The sequence below is a fragment of the Xyrauchen texanus genome, chromosome 39 (assembly GCF_025860055.1).
Source record: "Xyrauchen texanus isolate HMW12.3.18 chromosome 39, RBS_HiC_50CHRs, whole genome shotgun sequence".
In the NCBI taxonomy this organism is placed as follows: Eukaryota; Metazoa; Chordata; class Actinopteri; order Cypriniformes; family Catostomidae; genus Xyrauchen; species Xyrauchen texanus.
In genome coordinates, this window is record NC_068314.1 from 37,789,502 (window position 1) to 37,810,406 (window position 20,905).

At 40.5% G+C, this 20,905-nt stretch overlaps 1 protein-coding gene across 1 annotated transcript in view; it reads right to left on the reverse strand.

The window, feature by feature from the left end:
- Positions 1-554: 554 nt before the first annotated feature.
- LOC127632734 (MAP kinase-activated protein kinase 2-like) overlaps positions 555-20,905 on the reverse strand; it is a 24,628-nt gene continuing 4,277 nt past the window's right edge. Inside the window, exons 2-10 of the mRNA XM_052111478.1 lie at positions 10,097-10,236; positions 9,401-9,465; positions 6,593-6,672; positions 6,389-6,515; positions 6,242-6,317; positions 6,010-6,134; positions 3,535-3,620; positions 3,370-3,450; positions 555-2,063 (exon numbers count right to left, since the gene is read on the reverse strand). Of these exons, the coding sequence (XP_051967438.1) occupies positions 1,908-2,063; positions 3,370-3,450; positions 3,535-3,620; positions 6,010-6,134; positions 6,242-6,317; positions 6,389-6,515; positions 6,593-6,672; positions 9,401-9,465; positions 10,097-10,236 (936 nt within the window). The 3' untranslated portion in view covers positions 555-1,907. The remainder of the gene's footprint in view (positions 2,064-3,369; positions 3,451-3,534; positions 3,621-6,009; positions 6,135-6,241; positions 6,318-6,388; positions 6,516-6,592; positions 6,673-9,400; positions 9,466-10,096; positions 10,237-20,905) is intronic.

Here is a 20,905-nt window from a genome sequence, read left to right on the forward strand (position 1 = left end):
GACCCTTTACCCGTATAAATATCACTCACTTCATAGACTTCAATGTGTTCTGCAGCACTGACACGAGTCATGTGATGACCCTTTACTCGTATAAATATCACTATAAAACACTCTTGAATCAAAGATTTTATTTGTCTCTCTAATTTGAATGTGGTGGTTTAATTTATTCTATGGCAATGAAGGTACGTGGTAAATAAATAAATAAATACATGATAATGGTGGCTCAGTGGTTAAGGCTCTGGGTTACTGACTGAAAGGTCAGGGGTTCAAGCCCCAGCACCGCCAAGATACCACTGTTGGGCCCTTGAGCGAGGCCCTTGACCCCATCTGCTCCAGCGGCGCTGTTTCATGGCTGTTCTGCGCTCTGACCCCAGTTTAATTGGGATATGTGAAAACAACTGCATTTCATTGGCCCTGTACCTGTACTCTGCACAATGACAATAAAGTTAAATCTTAATCTTAGAGTTAAGACACTGGAGGTGTTGAGTATATCAGCACACGTGTGATGTCACATTCACTATCAGCACACTGACAAACACAAACAATAATCGTGATTGAGATTCTGTTTATTCTGATGACAATAAAATCCAACATTGAGACTGTTTAGATCAGGGGTGTAATATAGGACCCCTCCTCAAAAAATCAGATTGTTTTAAGATAAATATTATAAAGACAATTTAAATAATTAGCTTTGATATTTGTATTGTACTAAATACAAAAGAAATGCTTAAATATGATCTGTAGAATGCACCGATGCACCTTCAATATCATGAAAACACAGATATGAAAAAACAATATAGTTTCTATATAACTACATTCATTTATTGCAATGTATTAAGTTTATAATAAATGTTTAGTGTAATATGATCAAACTCCAAACAAAATAAATGAAATGCACAAATGTGTGAAATATAATAATTCATAATATGAATCTGATGTTCTATCATGTCAAATGTGAATTATATTGTTTAGAACTGCACAAATGATTCAGACGTGCAAAAGAACTAATAATGTTATATTCTTTCTTTTTAATCTGATGTTTAAGTTTCATTGTGTTCAGCAGAAATTATTTATAGTTCTACATAAAGCAGAATTCCTAAAACATGATGATAAAGAAGATGAGAAAGTGGCAAACCATCGGTCTCGCCCGTATAGAAGTGTTGAGTGTCTATCCAATCAATCAAATCAATAAACCTGAAGAGAAACATATTGATTAATCTCAAATGGCAATAATGTCAAATTCTGTACATTTATATCAATTAACTTTTCTTTCTCTGAAATTTCCCACGACCCCGTCATAAAACTGTCAATCACAGACTCGGTAAAGTGACTCATTCCTCAATGGTCAGCTGTTGAAACTAGGGCAAAGGTCACGGTTGATCGAAATACGGTCAGTAGGAACTGGCCTCACTAATGTTGGCTTTATATCCAAACTCTGTGTGGCACATGCTATTTATACACCACAGTGCCTCACGACAAAGCGGGCATGTGCCAAGTGATCCTGGCATGTTTTCAAGTGACACATTTGAAAGAAAATGTCATATTGTGTGTCATAAAATCTCAACATTATTCCAGGAAAACTTTTCTTCTCATAATGTTCCTTTTGCAGTAAGAATCATCACAACCGTAAGTACCTGTGAGAACACCTGTATTACAGCACATGAAATATAAGACGGTCCCTGAATGTTTGAGACGGCTGATCTGGGGTCAGAGTTTCATTTATTCAATAGATCACTCGATACAAACACTCTCAGAACACAAATGTGCTCAACTTCCTGTCTGCTGTTCTGCTTTATAACTCATCTGTTTCATCTGCTCTTCTTCTGTTGTTCTTTGGAGAGCACGTCTATATTCCTGCCTTTGTGTGTTCTTCCCTTCCGTCCATCATGTGACTGACATGTGTGTTCTCATTGGCTGCTGCAGCCGGATCCAGCGCTCTTGTCTCCTGTAGCGGCTTTCTTGCGTCTCTTGTTCAGTAAGGGGTTACTGGAGGCGTCCAAATCTTTAATTTTCACCTGCTCGTAATCCACACGCATGGTGGCCAATGCACTGGTCAACTCGTCCTACAAACACAGACAGAGAGAGAGACATTTGTATTTTTATTTGATTCTCTATTAATCTTTTAAAACTGAGTTTAGATGCATGTAAATGTGTATGTACAGTACTTGTCAAATCTGAAATGGACCTAAATAGAATTCTTTCAATTCTATTATGTGGCTCCCCCTTGAGAATACTGGCTGGTATTACAGCTACAGTAATAATACTTTTGTAATCATTAAAGGGACAGTACACCCATAAATTAAAATTCTGTCATCATTTACTCACCCTCATGCCATCCCAGATGTGTGTGTGACTTTCTTTCTTCAGCAGAACACAAATGAAGATTTTTAGAACAATATTTCAGCTCTGAAGGTTCATACAGTGCAAGTGAATGGTGACCAGATATTTGAAGCTCCATAAAGCACATAAATGCAGCATAAAAGTAATCCATAAGACTCCAGTGGTTTAATCCATGTCTTCAGAAGTGATATGATAGGTGTGGGTGAGAAACAGATCAATAATTTTACTCTAAACCTCCAGCTTTGACCAGTAGGTGGCTAAATGTGAAAGTGAAAGTGGAGATTGATAGTAAAAAAAGGACTTAAATATTGATCTGTTTCTCACCCACACTTATCATATCATTTCTGAAGACATGGATTAAATCACTGGATTACTTTTAAGCTGCTTTGATGTGCTTTTTGGAGCTTCAAAGTTCTGGTCATCATTCACTTACATTGTATGTACCTACAGATTACTTATGGATTACTTTTATGCTGCCTTTATGGAGCTTCAAAGTTCTAGTCCCCATTCACTTGCATTGCATGGACCTACAGATTACTTATGGATTACTTCTATGCTGCCTTTATTTGCTTTTTGGAGCTTCAAAGTTCTGTTCCCCATTCACTTGCACTGTATGGACCTACAGATTACTTATGGATTACTTTTATGCTGCCTTTATTTGCTTTTTGGAGCTTCAAAGTTCTGGTCACCATTCACTTTCATTGTATGGACTTACAGATTACTTATGGATTACTTTTATGCTGCCTTTATGGAGCTTCAAATTTCTGGTCACCATTCACTTACATTGTATGGACCTACAGATTACTTATGGATTACTTTTATGCTGCCTTTATGTGCTTTATGGAGCTTCAAAGTTCTGGTCACCATTCACTTTCATTGTATGGACCTACAGAGCAGAAATATTCTTCTCAAAATCTTAATTTGTGTTCTGCGGAAGAAAGAAAGTCACACACATCTGGGATGACATGAGGGTGAATAAATGATGAGAATTGTCATTTTTGGGTGAACTGTCCCTTTAGTAAAGCTCACCTTGACCTCGTCCCACATGTCACAGTCTTCGGTGAGCACTCGTGTGGTGTGAAGAGGAGTCTGTGGAACCACCATTGATTGCTAATGAAGAGAAACATGTGAGTGTTGACATGCTGCGATTGAGTGAGGGCGGGTAAGAACACACACACACACACACACACTCACATTGATCCACGGCTGCTTCATGAACTGCTCAATGGTCATTCGCTCACTGGGGTCCGTCTTCAACAGCTGGTGAATCAGTTGTTTGGCTGCAGGAGGAGAACGTTCCAGAACATTATTCCAGCACACACAGACACAATTATTAGTCTATTCTACAACTGATTGATTTATTCAGTGTTCTAGATCAGGGGAAAAATATCAGTGACATTAAAAAAAAACGTTGTTTTGAAACCATAAGATTAATAGAGATTATTTTATTCTCTTTACAATCATAGTTTAAAACCAAACCGAATTTAAAAAAATCGTAATTGTAATAATTAAGTATTGTCAAGTACTTTACTATTCTCTTTAAAGCTGCTTTGAAATAATATAAATGGTGAAAAGTGATACATTAATTGTAACACTGGGTACTGAAGAGATACATTAAATAATAACGTTAACCATTACAACACACCGTAACACTTCAAGAACTCACAACCAATGAACTAAACAGTGGATATAAATACACAGAGGAATTAATGAGGGAATGGAAGACAGGTGAGGATGAGGAACAGATGGAAGTGATGACAGCTGTGAATTCTGGGAAACGTAGTCAGGGGGAAACTTCAAAATAAGAGTCCTTGAAAAACATGAGGGAGACAGACTGTGACATAAATACATTTTAATTCAAAAGTTAATATTTTCTATAATAATTCCAAAACATTATTATATAAAAATATTATTCCATAATAATTAATTAATTAATTAATGTTTATTATTTAAAAAAATATTTTTCATTTTGATAAGTATTTAGTTTGATTAAAATGGCACTATAAAAGTCACTTTGTATTTTAATTAAGGCTGTCGATTTAATGTGTTAATTCAGTGTGATTCATTTTACAAAAAATAACCTGTTAAAAAAATGAACACAATTAATAGCTATGACCACGGGCCATAATAAGGAAGATTCCTGAGAGATGCTTGTAGTACCAGCTGTTTACTCTAGGGGGCAGTAAGTGAAACTTCAGCTGTGTGAGCAACACAGTTTATACAGTGAACAAACACTTCAGCAGAACAACACAAACATGTGTTACATTCTTGTGTTCAAAACACTTGATGAGCACAAATCTGAACTAAGAGATCTCAAGACGCTTTTGTATTGTCTTATTAACAACTCTTCTGCTACAAGAATGTAACACATTTGAATTATCTGAATATTTTTTATTTTATTATATATATATAATTTTTAAATATTTAAAGATAACTATGTATCATTATTTCATCATTATATATTGAATTATATTTATATGAGGGGCTTTCCAGCAAATATTTGTAAATGCGATTAATCACGATTAATCGGGGCACCATGTAATTCATTCGATTAACATTTTTAATCGATTGACAGCCCTAATTGTAATTTTTTTATTTTTTTTTATAATATCATGTTTACACTTTTGCTCACACAGCGGGTCCCTCACATAGAGGATCATCATATTTGGGGGTTCTTGGCATCAAAACGTTTGAAAACTCCTGTTCTAGATAATGGGTCATAGCGCTGGTATGAACATGTGAACACAACTGAGACCCCGAGTAAATGTACAAACACAGCGTAATGATCCAAAGCATTTATTAACCACTATTTCCAACACACCACAAATGCACACACATACACAGGAAGTACTGTGTTATTATTACACAGCTCTCTGGAATACTCTATTCTGATTTATCAATGGCGCCCTCTAGTGGTCTGATATTTCTCAGTAACAACCACTCATCCGGGTATTACAAGTCATCTTTCCTGCTTCTCAGATCACTGTGAGATCTCTATAAGATAATACAATTATTTAAACTCAAATCAGTGTTTCATGTGTATTTATTTGTTTATTTGGCAAGTAGTCTTGTAATAAGATGCATAATGAGCAGTCAGACGTTTATTAACTTACAAAAACACAACAGAACTCCAACGCAAACTGGAGGTGGGTTTCAGCTGTTCTGCAGTTGTATTTTGTCTCATATAATGACATAATTTCAACGCAAATCAATATAAAATGTGCATGTATTTATTTATTTGGTTAGTAGCGTATAATAAGCAGAATAATGCACAATCAGCCGGTTATCACAAAATAAATCCTTCAGGGATATACAAGAGTCTCTGCTACACGTCAGGGTCCTGATCATCCTGTCAGGTTTATTTTGTGATAACAACCTGCTGACTGTATATTATCCATAACATATGTACCACTCCATAAAATCCCATTTTTAGATTGTTGCCTCAAAGCAATTGTAATGCTGTTACAACTGAGCAAAAAACCTTTCAATAAAACACTAAGAGAAAAATAACAGGGAAAAAATGGGAAAACATTAGAAGAGATGCTTGTGCACTGAGACACACAACAGAAATAATATCACACATAATCACGTCGTCATGGCAATGAGAACATGAGTGACAGCGCCCTCTGCTGGTCAACACTTGCAGTATACACAGTACATGAAGCTTACCCTCCTCGGACACTTCAGCCCACTCTGGATTGGGAAACTCGTACTGGCCCATGCGAATACGCCGCTTCATACCTGGCGAGATGGCCTGTCCCGTGTTGGAGTAGAATGGCGGGAACCCGCATAACCTGCACGCAACATTAGCATTATGAGCACCACACTGTCATCAGCGTTTGTCTCAGCGGTCACATTCAAACTGAAGCATTCACAATAACACCTAAACCTTTATACTCACAGGATGTACATTATGACACCAAGAGACCACATATCACATGACTTGTCGTATTTCTCAGGACCTAAAACCTCAGGGGCTGGAGACACAAACAGACTGATTACATGAGTAAACACATTGTTGTTCTGCATTCTCTGTTGACATACTGACCCACATAATAGGGCGTGTAGCAGGGTGTCTGTAACGGATTGTGCAGAGACGTCTCTTTAGCGAAGCCGAAATCTGTGAGTTTGAGAATCCCATTGTCACTTTTACTATTGTACAGCAGGTTCTCTGGCTGAGGACAGGGTTAGTGTTAGTGATCATATAGTGAACAATGACAAACATGGAACAGATTAATTCATTTACAGTTACCTTGATGTCTCTGTGTGCGATGTTCATGTCGTGCAGGTACTGGATGGCTGTGCCGATGTCTCTCATGATCTCTGAGGCCTCTACGGGTACAGAAGAACGATATTACACAGATTTTTATTAACATAATAACAGCACACAACATCATTATTGCCTAAACACATCAGACCAGTTCACAAAAGTTTAAAATGAGGTTACACAGTTTCCCTTTTTGGGAATTATGCCTTTTGAGATTGACATGGGAATTACCATCCTTATGACCAAAAACACCAACACATGACATGAGGTTAATGACTTTACTGCAACTACCTCAACATGTGCCAACCACCAAACCAACTAACCAACCAACCGCCCAACCAACCACCCACCCACTCAACCAACCAACCAACCAACCAACCAACCAACCAATCAACCAACCAACCAACCAATAAACCAACCACCCACCCAATCAACCACCCACCCAACCAACCAACCAACCAATAAACCAACCACCCACCCAATCAACCACCCACCCACCCAACCAACCAACCAACCAACCAATCAACCAATCAACCAACCAACCAACCAACCAACCAACCAACTAACCACCCACCCAACCAACCAACCAACCAATCAACCACCCAACTAACCACCCAACCAACTAACCACCCAACCAACCAACCAACCAACCAATCAACCAACCAACCAACCAACTAACCACCCAACCAACCAACCAACCAACCACCCACCCAATCAACCACCCAACCAACTACCCAACCAACTAACCACCCAACCAACCAACCAACCACCCACACAACCAACCAACCAACCACCCAACTAACCACCCAACCAACCAACCAACCAACCACCCAAACAACCAACCACCCAACCAACCAACCAACCAACCAAAAAACAACCACACAACCAACCAACCAACCAACCACCCAACCAACTAAACACCCAACCAACCAACCAACTAACCAAACAACCAACCAACCAACCACCCATCTAAACAACTAAGCAACTAACCAACCAACCAACCAGCTAACCACCCAACCAACTAACCAACTAAACACCCAACCAACCAACCAACCACCCATCTAACCAACTAAGCAACTAACCAACCAACCAACCAACCAACTAACCACCTAACCAACCAACCAACCAACTAACCACCCAACCAACTAACCAACTAAACACCCAACCAACCACCCATCTAAACAACTAACCAACCAACCAACTAAACACCCAACCAACCAACCAACCAACCAACCAACCAACCACCCATCTAACCAACTAAGCAACTAACCAACCAACCAACCAACTAACCAACTAAACACCCAACCAACCACCCATCTAACCAACTAAGCAACTAACCAACCAACCAACCAACTAACCAAGTAAACACCCAACCAACCAACTAACCACCCAACCAACCACCCATCTAAACAACTAAACAACTAACCAACCAACCAACCAACCAACCACCCAACCAACTAACCAACTAAACACCCAACCAACCAACCAACCACCCATCTAACCAACTAAGCAACTAACCAACCAACCAACCACCCAACCAACCAACCAACCAACCACCCATCTAACCAATTAAGCAACTAACCAACCAACCAACCACCCAACCAACTAACCAACTAAACACCCAACCAACCACCCATCTAAACAACTAAACAACTAACCAACCAACCAACCAACCAACCAACTAACCAACTAAACACCCAACCAACCAACCAACCAACCAACCAACCAACCAAGCAACTAACCAACCAACCAACCACCCAACCAACTAACCAACTAAACACCCAACCAACCAACCAACCACCCATCTAACCAACTAAGCAACTAACCAACCAACCAACCAACCAACCAACTAACCACCCAACCAACTAACCAACTAAACACCCAACCAACCACCCATCTAAACAACTAAACAACTAACCAACCAACCAACCAACTAACCACAACCAACTAACCAACTAACCAACTAAACACCCAACCAACCACCCATCTAAACAACTAAACACCCAACCAACCAACCAACCACCCATCTAAACAACTAAACAACTAACCAACCAACCAACTAACCACCCAACCAACTAACCAACTAAACACCCAACCAACCAACCAACAACCCATCTAACCAATTAAGCAACTAACCAACCAACCAACCAACCACCCAACCAACTAACCAACTAAACACCCAACCAACCACCCATCTAAACAACTAAACAACTAACCAACCAACCAACTAACCACCCAACCAACTAACCAACTAAACACCCAACCAACCAACCAACCAAGCAACTAACCAACCAACCAACCAACCACCCAACCAACTAACCAACTAAACACCCAACCAACCACCCATCTAAACAACTAAACAACTAACCAACCAACCAACTAACCACCCAACCAACTAACCAACTAAACACCCAACCAACCAACCAACCAAGCAACTAACCAACCAACCAACCAACCAACCAACCACCCATCTAACCAACTAAGCAACTAACCAACCAACCAACCAACCAACCAACTAACCACCCAACCAACTAACCAACTAAACACCCAACCAACCACCCATCTAAACAACTAAACAACTAACCAACCAACCAACCAACTAACCACCCAACCAACTAACCAACTAAACACCCAACCAACCAACCAACTAACTAACCAATTAATCAACTACTTAAGTTACCAACCAACCGACTAACTAGTTAAATAACTGTGTGTGTGTGTGTGTGTGTGTGTGTGTGTGTGTGTGTGAGAGAGTGTGTGTGTGTGTGTTTGTGTGTGTGTCAGATAACTCACCTCTCTCAGTGAAGGCCTGGTCTCCTCTGGTCTGGATTCTACTGAAGAGCTCTCCCCCCTCCATACTGACAGAACACACACACACACACACACACACAACATAACTTTTTGCCAACATTTGTAATTATGCACCTGAATGCAACAGTACACAAACACAATAGTAGAATTCTTATCCCAGCTGAGTGAAAGTGACACACACTGCTGGTTTTCAGTGTATAAATGTTAACAAACGTTATTCTCACACTCACTGTAAATGCTTTTGAGCTGGTATTGTTGTGTTGAACAAACACAGTTTAAACTTGTTTATTGGAAAAAATGTCAACAAAAAAGTCCAAACATTGAAATGTATTAATATTACCATGAACTGCAGAGGCCCAACAGGATACCAAACTGCAAAATTATAGATTTTGTGAATGAATAAAAATATCATGAGTGTGTTTTATCAGTTTAACTCACGGAGTAAACACTGTATCTGCCAGATGATCAGAATACTATGACCTCTGACATCAACAACTGATGATATGTGATGCCATTTCTCTAAATTATAAATGTTGATTAGCTAATTCATTGTGCTATCTGATCTCTACACAATTATACAGTTTGTTTCATAGTTTTCCGTGAGTTTGGGGCAGGACTATCTCTCACGGCACACAAGCAGCTTTATTAATTACGGCCGCTGAGCATGATGGGACTGACCATTCCATAATGATGAGAAGACACTTTTTCCCACGATACATGTTTTCATAAATACTGAGGATCTGGACTATATGTGGCCCTCCAGACACTCGCCAGTGCAGCTCCACCTCCCGCTGGGCTTTAGGACACTCGTACAGGATCTACAGACACACAAGAGTTTCTCATGAACTCATTCGGGAGATTTCTGTAACCTGTAGTTCAGTTCCTCTACAAGAAAAGACATTTGTATTCATGCCATTTACCAAACTCAATCAAATCATCAACTGGGGGGGCAAAAGGCTTTAATAACACATATTATTTAATGATTAAAACATCTATAATTTTATCCCCTTTTCTCCACAATGTTGGAATGCCCAATTCCCACTATTTAGTAGGTGGTGCAGTTACTCGCTTCAATCTGGGTGGCGGAGGATGAATCTCAGTCGCCTCCGCTTCTGAGACCGTCAGTCGGCGCATCTTATCACGTGACTCGTTGTGCATGACACCGCAGAGACTCACAGCATGTGGAGACTCATGCTACTCTCCGCGATCCACACACAACTCACCACACGCCCCATTGAGAGAACCACTAATCACCACCACGAGGAGGTTACCCCATGTCACTCTACCCTCCCTAGCAACCGGCCCAATTTGGTTGCTAAGGAGACTCACAGCATGTGGAGGCTCATGCTACTCTCCACGATCCACACACAACTCACCACATGCCCCATTGAGAGAACCATTAATCACCACCACGAGGAGGTTACCCCATGTCACTCTACCCTCCCTAGCAACCGGCCCAATTTGGTTGCTAAGGAGACTCACAGCATGTGGAGGCTCATGCTACTCTCCACGATCCACCCACAACTCACCACATGCCTCATTGAGAGAACCACTAATCACCACCACGAGGAGGTTACCCCATGTCACTCTACCCTCCCTAGCAACCGGCCCAATTTTGTTGCTAAGGAGACTCACAGCATGTGGAGACTCATGCTACTCTCCACGATCCACACACAACTCACCACACGCCCCATTGAGAGAACCACTAATCACCACCACGAGGAGGTTACCCCATGTGACTCTACCCTCCCTAGCAACTGGCCCAATTTGGTTACCCCATGTGACTCTACCCTCCCTAACAACCGGGCCAATTTGGTTACCCCATGTCACTCTACCATCCCTAGCAACCGGGCCAATTTGGTTACCCCATGTGACTCTACCATCCCTAGCAACCGGCCCAATTTGGTTACCCCATGTGACTCTACCCTCCCTAACAACCGGCCAATTTGGTTACCCCATGTGACTCTACCCTCCCTAACAACCGGCCAATTTGGTTACCCCATGTGACTCTACCATCCCTAGCAACCGGCCCAATTTGGTTACCCCATGTGACTCTACCCTCCCTAACAACCGGCCAATTTGGTTACCCCATGTGACTCTATCCTCCCTAATAACCGGCCAATTTGGTTACCCCATGTGACTCTACCCTCCCTAGCAACCGGCCCAATTTGGTTACCCCGTGTCACTCTACCCTCCCTAACAACCGGCCAATTTGGTTACCCCATGTTACTCTACCATCCCTAGCAGCTGGGCCAATTTGGTTACCCCATGTGACTCTACCCTCCCTAGCAACCGGCCCAATTTGGTTATCCCATGTCACTCTACCATCCCTAGCAACCGGCCCAATTTGGTTACCCCATGTTACTCTACCATCCCTAGCAACCGGCCCAATTTGGTTACCCCATGTGACTCTACCCTCCCTAACAACCGGCCAATTTGGTTAACCCATGTCACTCTACCCTCCCTAGCAACCGGACCAATTTGCTTACCCCATGTGACTCTACCCTCCCTAACAACTGGCCAATTTGATTACCCCATGTGACTCTACCCTCCCTAACAACCGGCCAAATTGGTTACCCCATGTGACTCTACCCTCCCTAGCAACCGGCCCAATTTGGTTAACCCATGTCACTCTACCCTCCCTAGCAACCGGCCCAATTTGCTTACCTCATGTTACTCTACCATCCCTAGCAGCTGGGCCAATTTGGTTACCCCATGTGACTCTACCCTCCCTAGCAACCGGCCCAATTTGGTTACCCCATGTCACTCTACCATCCCTAGCAACCGGCCCAATTTGGTTACCCCATGTTACTCTACCATCCCTAGCAACCGGCCCAATTTGGTTACCCCATGTGACTCTACCCTCCCTAACAACCGGCCAATTTGGTTAACCCATGTCACTCTACCCTCCCTAGCAACCGGCCCAATTTGCTTACCCCATGTGACTCTACCCTCCCTAACAACTGGCCAATTTGGTTACCCCATGTGACTCTACCCTCCCTAGCAACCGGCCCAATTTGGTTACCCCATGTCACTCTACCCTCCCTAGCAACCGGCCCAATTTGGTTACCCCATGTGACGCTACCCTCCCTAACAACTGGCCAATTTGGTTACCCCATGTCACTCTACCATCCCTAGCAACCGGGCCAATTTGGTTACCCCATGTGACTCTACCCTCCCTAGCAACCGGCCCAATTTGGTTACCCCATGTCACTCTACCCTCCCTAGCAACCGGCCCAATATGGTTACCCCATGTGACTCTACCCTCCCTAACAACTGGCCAATTTGGTTACCCCATGTGACTCTACCCTCCCTAGCAACCGGGACAATTTGGTTTCTATGGAGATCTGACTGGAGTCACTCATGTTCTGAAAAGTCAAATGTGATTGAAATGAACAGGAAATGCTGAACTGTTTATTTTGAATAAGTATTATCATCATTTTTACTCCAAAAATTGTATGATTGCAATTTTTTTATATAAATATTATTTTTTTGTTTAGATATGCATATATATTTTTTATTTTTAACTTTAGTGTATTTGTTCATTGTTGCTTATTGCAGTGTCTTTTTTGTGTGTTTGTTTGTTATGTCTGTAATGTATCTTAAAACGTATAAATAAATCATTAAAAAAAAAGTACAAAAAAAAAAAAAAAGTACAAAAAAAAAAAAAAAAGCATCTTGCTGTCTCAGAATTATTTGCATTATTTGACACATTTTGCAGAATAACTATCACCTCGATATTTACCCCGAATCACAATAAACCCCCTGAGGACCTTTTCACAATATTGTAAACTCGCCACCTTTTAAAGAAAAAACTGAATTATAATCAAAACAACCTTCTATTATTATTTATTTCTTTACACACAAATGATGTTTCTCTTCTGCAAATCTGTTCTTTTTCGATCATGATGATGTGACCAGATAAAACGCAGTGCCGTTAGCCTGTAAGCCATCTGTAGCTCCGTTCCTTTGGTGTGAGATTGTGGCGGGACAATCTGTTTGTTCAACCCATGACAGACGGAGCAAGTGTTTGCATTCGGTGACACAGAAACGACACACTTCACATTTACAGTAAAGCGTATTTATACATGATCAAACCCTTTTTTTTAATTATTATTTATTATTTATTATTTTGGCGTAACCAGATTTAATCAAGTTGATTCTGTCATATTAAATATTGTTGTTGACTCGAATAGAGTTACAATGTTACTGTATGTAAATTACTGCATGAAACATTTTAGCCAAGAAATGTGCTTTACCTCCATTCATGCATTGGATACAATTCAGCACCGGTTTACTCACAATCAGTTTTCATTTCTATCAATTAAACCCCAAAAGCTGTTCGTCGGTGAATGACGTGCAGAAGCGTGACCTCGTGTAATTTGATGTGACCCTCCACCCACGTCCTTTCTACCTCTACAGTTAAACTAAAGTTCATCATGTGTGTGTGGGTGAGAGCGAGACTCACAGCAGCCGAAAGACAGCTTGACTCATTTGCCAGCAGAGTTTCAAGGGCAGAGTTTTAAATGAAATCACAGGAGAACAGACGACAGGAAACTCCAACAATCACACAGAACAGAAGTCATGGTGAGAGGAAAACCACAAGAGCATCAGATAACAAACTGCTTCTCAATTCAGGACACAGATTTGACACTGGACATCAAGTGGCGACTCCACATGGCAAACCGGAACCGTTTGTCATCCTTAATAAACACATTATTACATGAGCTGCACAGACAGTCAATAATGCACTGCCCAAAACACACGGAGCTCAACACAAGCCATGTGTCTGTTTCTGTCTGGCTCTTCTTTTATTTGTCCTCGTATCATTTGTTCATGGGATTCTAGTGACACTTCCTGTCCATGCTGGCATCTAGTTTGATGAGCTTCTACTATGTGACGTTAACAACAAAACATATAGGAAGCGTTTTGTCTTCTCATCTATATTTATTTTGCTATCATACCTCTGCATGATTCTATGGTTCATTTGTTTCATTATTTGCATTATTTTGTTCCTTGTGGTCTGTGACTCGATGAAAATATTACTGAATGATATTGAAAGTGGTTTGTTGCGTTGGAGCAGATGACAGGATCATTTCATCAGCACATCTGCAGGAGTGATGCATGATGGGTATTTTGACTGCTGAAGTAATGCATGATGGGTATATTGACTGCTGAAGTGATGCATGATGGGTATATTTACTGCTGAAGTGATGCATGTTGGGTATATTGACTGCTGAAGTGATGCATGATGGGTATATTTGACTGCTGAAGTGATGCATGATGGGTATATTGACTGCTGAAGTGATGCATGATGGGTATATTGACTGCTGAAGTGATGCATGATAGGTATATTGACTGCTGAAGTGATGCATGATGGTATATTGACTGCTGAAGTGATGCATGATGGGTATATTGACTGCTGAAGTGATGCATGATGGGTATTTTGACTGCTGAAGTGATGCATGATGGGTATTGTAACTGCTGAAGTGATGCATGATGGGTATATTGACTGCTGAAGTGATGCATGATGAGTATATTGACTGCTGAAGTGATGCATGTTGGGTATATTGACTGCTGAAGTGATGCATGTTGGGTATATTGACTGCTGAAGTGATGCATGATGGGTATATTGACTGCTGAAGTGATGCATGTTGGGTATATTGACTGCTGAAGTGATGCATGTTGGGTATATTAACTGCTGAAGTGATGCATGATGGGTATATTGACTGCTAAAGTCATGCATGTTGGGTATATTGACTGCTGAAGTGATGCATGATGGGTATTTTGACTGCAGGAGTGATGCATGTTGGGTATTTTGACTGCTGAAGTGATGCATGTTGGGTATATTGACTGCTGAAGTGATGCATGATGGGTATATTGACTGCTGAAGTGATGCATGTTGGGCATATTGACTGCTGAAGTGATGCATGACGGGTATTTTGACTGCTGAAGTGATGCATGATGGGTATTTTGACTGCTGAAGTGATGCATGATGGGTATATTGACTGCTGAAGTGATGCATTACGGGTATTTTGACTGCTGAAGTGATGCATGATGGGTATTGTAACTGCTGAAGTGATGCATGATGGGTATATTGACTGCTGAAGTGATGCATGATGGGTATATTGACTGCTGAAGTGATGCATGATGGGTATATTGACTGCTGAAGTGATGCATGTTGGGTATATTGACTGCTAAAGTGATGCATGATGGGTATATTGACTGCTGAAGTGATGCATGATGGGTATATTGACTGCTGAAGTGATGCATTTTGGGTATATTGACTGCTGAAGTGATGCATGTTAGGTATTTTGACTGCTGAAGTGATGTATGTTGGGTATATTGACTGCTGAAGTGATGCATGATGGGTATATTGACTGCAGGAGTGATGCATGTTGGGTATATTGACTGCTGAAGTGATGCATGTTGGGTATATTGACTGCTGAAGTGATGCATGATGGGTATTTTGACTGCTGAAGTGATGCATGATTGGTATATTGACTGCAGGAGTGATGCATGATGGGTATATTGACCGCTGAAGTGATGCATGTTGGGTATATTGACTGCTGAAGTGATGCATGATGGGTATATTGACTGCTGAAGTGATGCATGATGGGTATATTGACTGCTGAAGTGATGCATGATGGGTATTTTGACTGCTGAATTGATGCATGATGGGTATATTGACTGCTGAAGTGATGCATGATGGGTATATTGACTGCTGAAGTGATGCATGATGGGTATATTGACTGCTGAAGTGAGGCATGTTGGGTATATTGACTGCTGAAGTGATGCATGATGGGTATATTGACTGCTGAAGTGATGCATGATGGGTATTTTGACTGCTGAAGTGATGCATGATGGTATATTGACTGCTGAAGTGATGCATGATGGGTATATTGACAGCTGAAGTGATGCATGATGGGTATATTGACCGCTGAAGTGATGCATGATGGGTATATTGACCGCTGAGGTGATGCATGATGGGTATATTGACCGCTGAAGTGATGCATGATGGGTATTTTGACCGCTGAAGTGATGCATGATGGGTATATTGACCGCTGAAGTGATGCATGATGGGTATATTGACTGCTGAAGTGATGCATGATGGGTATATTGACTGCTGAAGTGATGCATGATGGGTATATTGACTGCTGAAGTGATGTATGATGGGTATTTTGACTGCTGAAGTGATGCATGATGGGTATTTTGACTGCTGAAGTGATGCATGTTGGGTATATTGACTGCTGAAGTGATGCATGATGGGTATATTGACTGCTGAAGTGATGCATGATGGGTATTTTGACTGCTGAAGTGATGCATGATGGGTATTTTGACTGCTGAAGTGATGCATGATGGGTATTTTGACTGCTGAAGTGATGCATGTTGGGTATATTGACTGCTGAAGTGATGCATGATGGGTATATTGACTGCTGAAGTGATGCATGATGGGTATATTGACTGCTGAAGTGATGCATGATGGGTATATTGACTGCTGAAGTGATGCATGATGGGTATTTTGACTGCTGAAGTGATGCATGTTGGGTATATTGACTGCTGAAGTGATGCATGATGGGTATATTGACTGCTGAAGTGATGCATGATGGGTATATTGACTGCAGGAGTGATGCATGATGGGTATATTGACTGCTGAAGTGATGCATGTTGGGTATATTGACTGCTGAAGTGATGCATGTTGGGTATATTGACTGCTGAAGTGATGCATGATGGGTATATTGACTGCTGAAGTGATGCATGATGGGTATATTGACTGCTGAAGTGATGCATGATGGGTATATTGACTGCTGAAGTTATGCATGTTGGGTATATTGACTGCTGAAGTGATGCATGATGGGTATATTGACTGCTGAAGTGATGCATGATGGGTATATTGACTGCTGAAGTGATGCATGATGGGTATATTGACTGCTGAAGTGATGCATGATGGGTATTTTGACTGCTGAAGTTATGCATGTTGGGTATATTGACTGCTGAAGTGATGCATGATGGGTATATTGACTGCTGAAGTGATGCATGATGGGTATATTGACTGCTGAAGTGATGCATGATGGGTATATTGACTGCTGAAGTGATGCATGATGGGTATTTTGACTGCTGAAGTGATGCATGATGGGTATATTGACTGCTGAAGGTTTATGAGTGTGTTTAATTTCCTGAGTCTACAGTGAGCTGCTTGTGTGTTTAATAGACACAGCGGTAATATTGACAGTGAGATGAAACAGCTTTAGTTTAGTAAATAACATGTTTGTTTAAATGAGTCATTCATCTGTACAGATATGATCTAATGTTAAATGTCATCGATGTCCACCTTTATACTGATAAACTGCACGATGACACAGCAGCAAGCAGAACGTTTTGTGCCCAGAAATATCCACATTACCGGTCGGGAAACGCCATCTTTTAGCTCTTGTTACTTTGCTAATTTGTGGTCTGTTTGTCATTTGTGAATTTGAAAGCTGTGTAACTAAGGTGTGAATATAACACCATTTTGTTTGTGTTATCGGTCACTTGGTTCTTGGTCAAACACTTTCCTGTTGTGTTTGTGATTGTGTGTTTTATGATTTAATGTGTAACGCAACACACTTCCTCAACTGCATCAAAACCTTCTTATCTAATCACTGAAGTCCACTGGGACACAGGTGACGTTTCCATGTGCAAATACTCATTAACGAACGTTTTCAGCAAGACATTAAAATTCTGTCATGATTTATTCACCCTCATGTTGGAACATGGAGGTATTTCTTGTATTGTTCAGATCAACCAATTCACCAAAAGAGCGATTTGTCCCACATGTTTCTCACACAACACTATCATCTGACTTCAGAAGACTTGGAATAGAGCTGGTGAAGGGTGACTCCGGTGCTTCTGAATACTTTTTAAAGCTTGAAAGTTTCAGATTCATTATAATTGCACGTACATTCAGTACTTCTATTATTGTGTTCTATAGAAGAAAGAAAGTCAAATGTTTAAGTACAGCACTTTTCAAACGTTTCAAATGCTATTACAGAAAATTAATGAATTAGTTATTTGTGTTTAGAACTATTAGTGGTTAAAATGAGTTAACTAAGTAAGTGTTGTGGGTTAATGATTAAACAAAATGATTTTATATGAACTATAAGTTTTCCTGTTAAACACGTAGATGCATTGTCCGATGAAGGCGTTTGTTAGTGGTTCGTTCATTTTCTATTTAATTCATTTTTATTTATTTATTTAAGAAAGTCATATGGGTTTTGAACAACATGAGGGTGAGTAAATGATGACAGAATTGATTGCGAAAAGCAGCATCAGTATTATTCTCTGGCAGCTCATCACACAGTTCTGTCCAGTCTGATCTCATGAAAATCACATGACTGTGCCCACAATTTTCCAAAATTACATTTCTTGGTTCATTACTAGAGCTGTCGATTGAATGCGTTAATTCAGTGCGATTCATTTTACAACAAATAATGCAATAAAGAAATAACACAATTAATCGCACCGTAATAAGGAAGATTCCTGAGAGATGCTTGTAGTACCAGCTGTTTACTCCAGAGGGCAGTAAGTGAAACTTCAGCTGTGTGAGCAACACACAGTTTATACAGTGAACAAACACTTCAGCAGAACAACACAAACATGTGTTACATTCTTGTGTTCAAACACTTGATGAGCACAAATCTGATCTAAGAGATCTCAAGATGTGTTTAAAAATTGAGTATTAAACTAATATATATATATATATATATATATATATATATATATATATAATATTTAAATATTTAAAGATAACTATGTATCATTATTTCATCATTATATATTGAGTTATTGTTATATGAGGGGCTTTCTCAGCAAATATTTGTATATGTATAAATGTGATTAATCGCGATTAATTAATCGGGACACCATGTATGTAATTTGATTAAAAATGTGAATTGATTGACAGCCCTATTCATTAAACATCTCGCTGCAGCTTTGAGGTGAAATGTCCACTGTGTGATGCTAAAAGAGAGTTAAAGTTCTCCCAGAAAGATGCTGTTTTAGGGATAATACTCTGTGGAGTTTGAACCAAACTGACCTCTCAACCTTAAACCTGATGTGTCAGAAAAAGCAAATATGGAATTCCCAATGTTGGAACGCCCAATTGCCAATGCGCTCTGAGTCCTCGTGGTGGTTTAGTGACTCGCCTCAATCCGGGTGGCGGAGGACGAATCTCAGTTGCCTCCGCGTCTGAGACCGTCAATCCGCGCATCTTATCACGTGACTTGAGCGCGTTACTGTGGAGACTTCACGCTATTCTCTTTGGCATCCACACACAACTCACCACACGCCCCACCGAGTGTGAGAACCACATTATAGTGACCACAAGGAGGTTACCCCATGTGACTCTACCCTCCCTAGCAACCGGGCCAATTTGGTTGCTAAGGAGACCTGACTGGAGTCACTTACCACACGCCCCACTGAGAGTGTCGTTGTTGCAACTCCAGTGTTTACCAGAAAACTGCAGCAATACGTAGAATGAGGCAGGTAAAAATGAATAATGTGTGACTGAAACACCTAAAGCAGAATCCAGACAGAAATATGAACTCAAACCAGCGCTGGAATATGAACCGGTCGAGCAGATAGGAACTGATCAGAGATCGCACGTGTTTATTAGGTGATGTAAGAGAAATACTGTGATATTATTGACAGAATTCTACACTTCAAAATGCTCAAGATCTGATTGGACAAACAGTGTTCAGAGAGAGCTGATGTTTACTATAACTGGAACACGTCACCATTTCTATCATCTCACTTGCATTTATTCATTCAGCACAAATCGTGAGGAGCTAATAATATGAGACGTGCTGCAACACAAACGCTCCAGAAGTAAGAGAGTAAAAGCATTAATGAGTGCTGACGGAAGAGTCACGAGTCTTCAATGTGTTGTTGCAGACAAGCTGTCACTCGGCAAAGCGGAACAAAAATAGACAAAATAACTGTTGAGGAATGTTTTTCGAGGTTATAAAGTAGTTCCAGTACAGTTCAATATCACTGCACAACGTTCGCTGATTTTACAGGACAGCCCTACTTAAAGGAATATTCCAGTTCAGTACAAGTGAAGTTCAATCAACAGCATCGTTCCTCCTTTTCTTTAAACGTGTGTTCCAGTGAGACACTTCCAATGCAAGTCAATGGGGTTTAATCTGTAAACATTAAAATACTGTTTCAAAAGTATAGACACAAGACATAAACAATGTGTGTGTTAACATGATTTTACTGTCAATCACTTAATAACCACATCTGTGTGAAGATAGAGACAATTATACAACTTCGTTGCCATGACGACGTAACGTTACAAATCCTAAAATTAAGATATAATCAACTTCACAGCTCATATAATACACGAGTTTTAACAGATGAATTAATGTAAGTGCTTTTATAAAATTATAAGCGTCACATTTCTGACTTTACACCTCCAAAAATGTACCCCATTGACCTCCATTATAA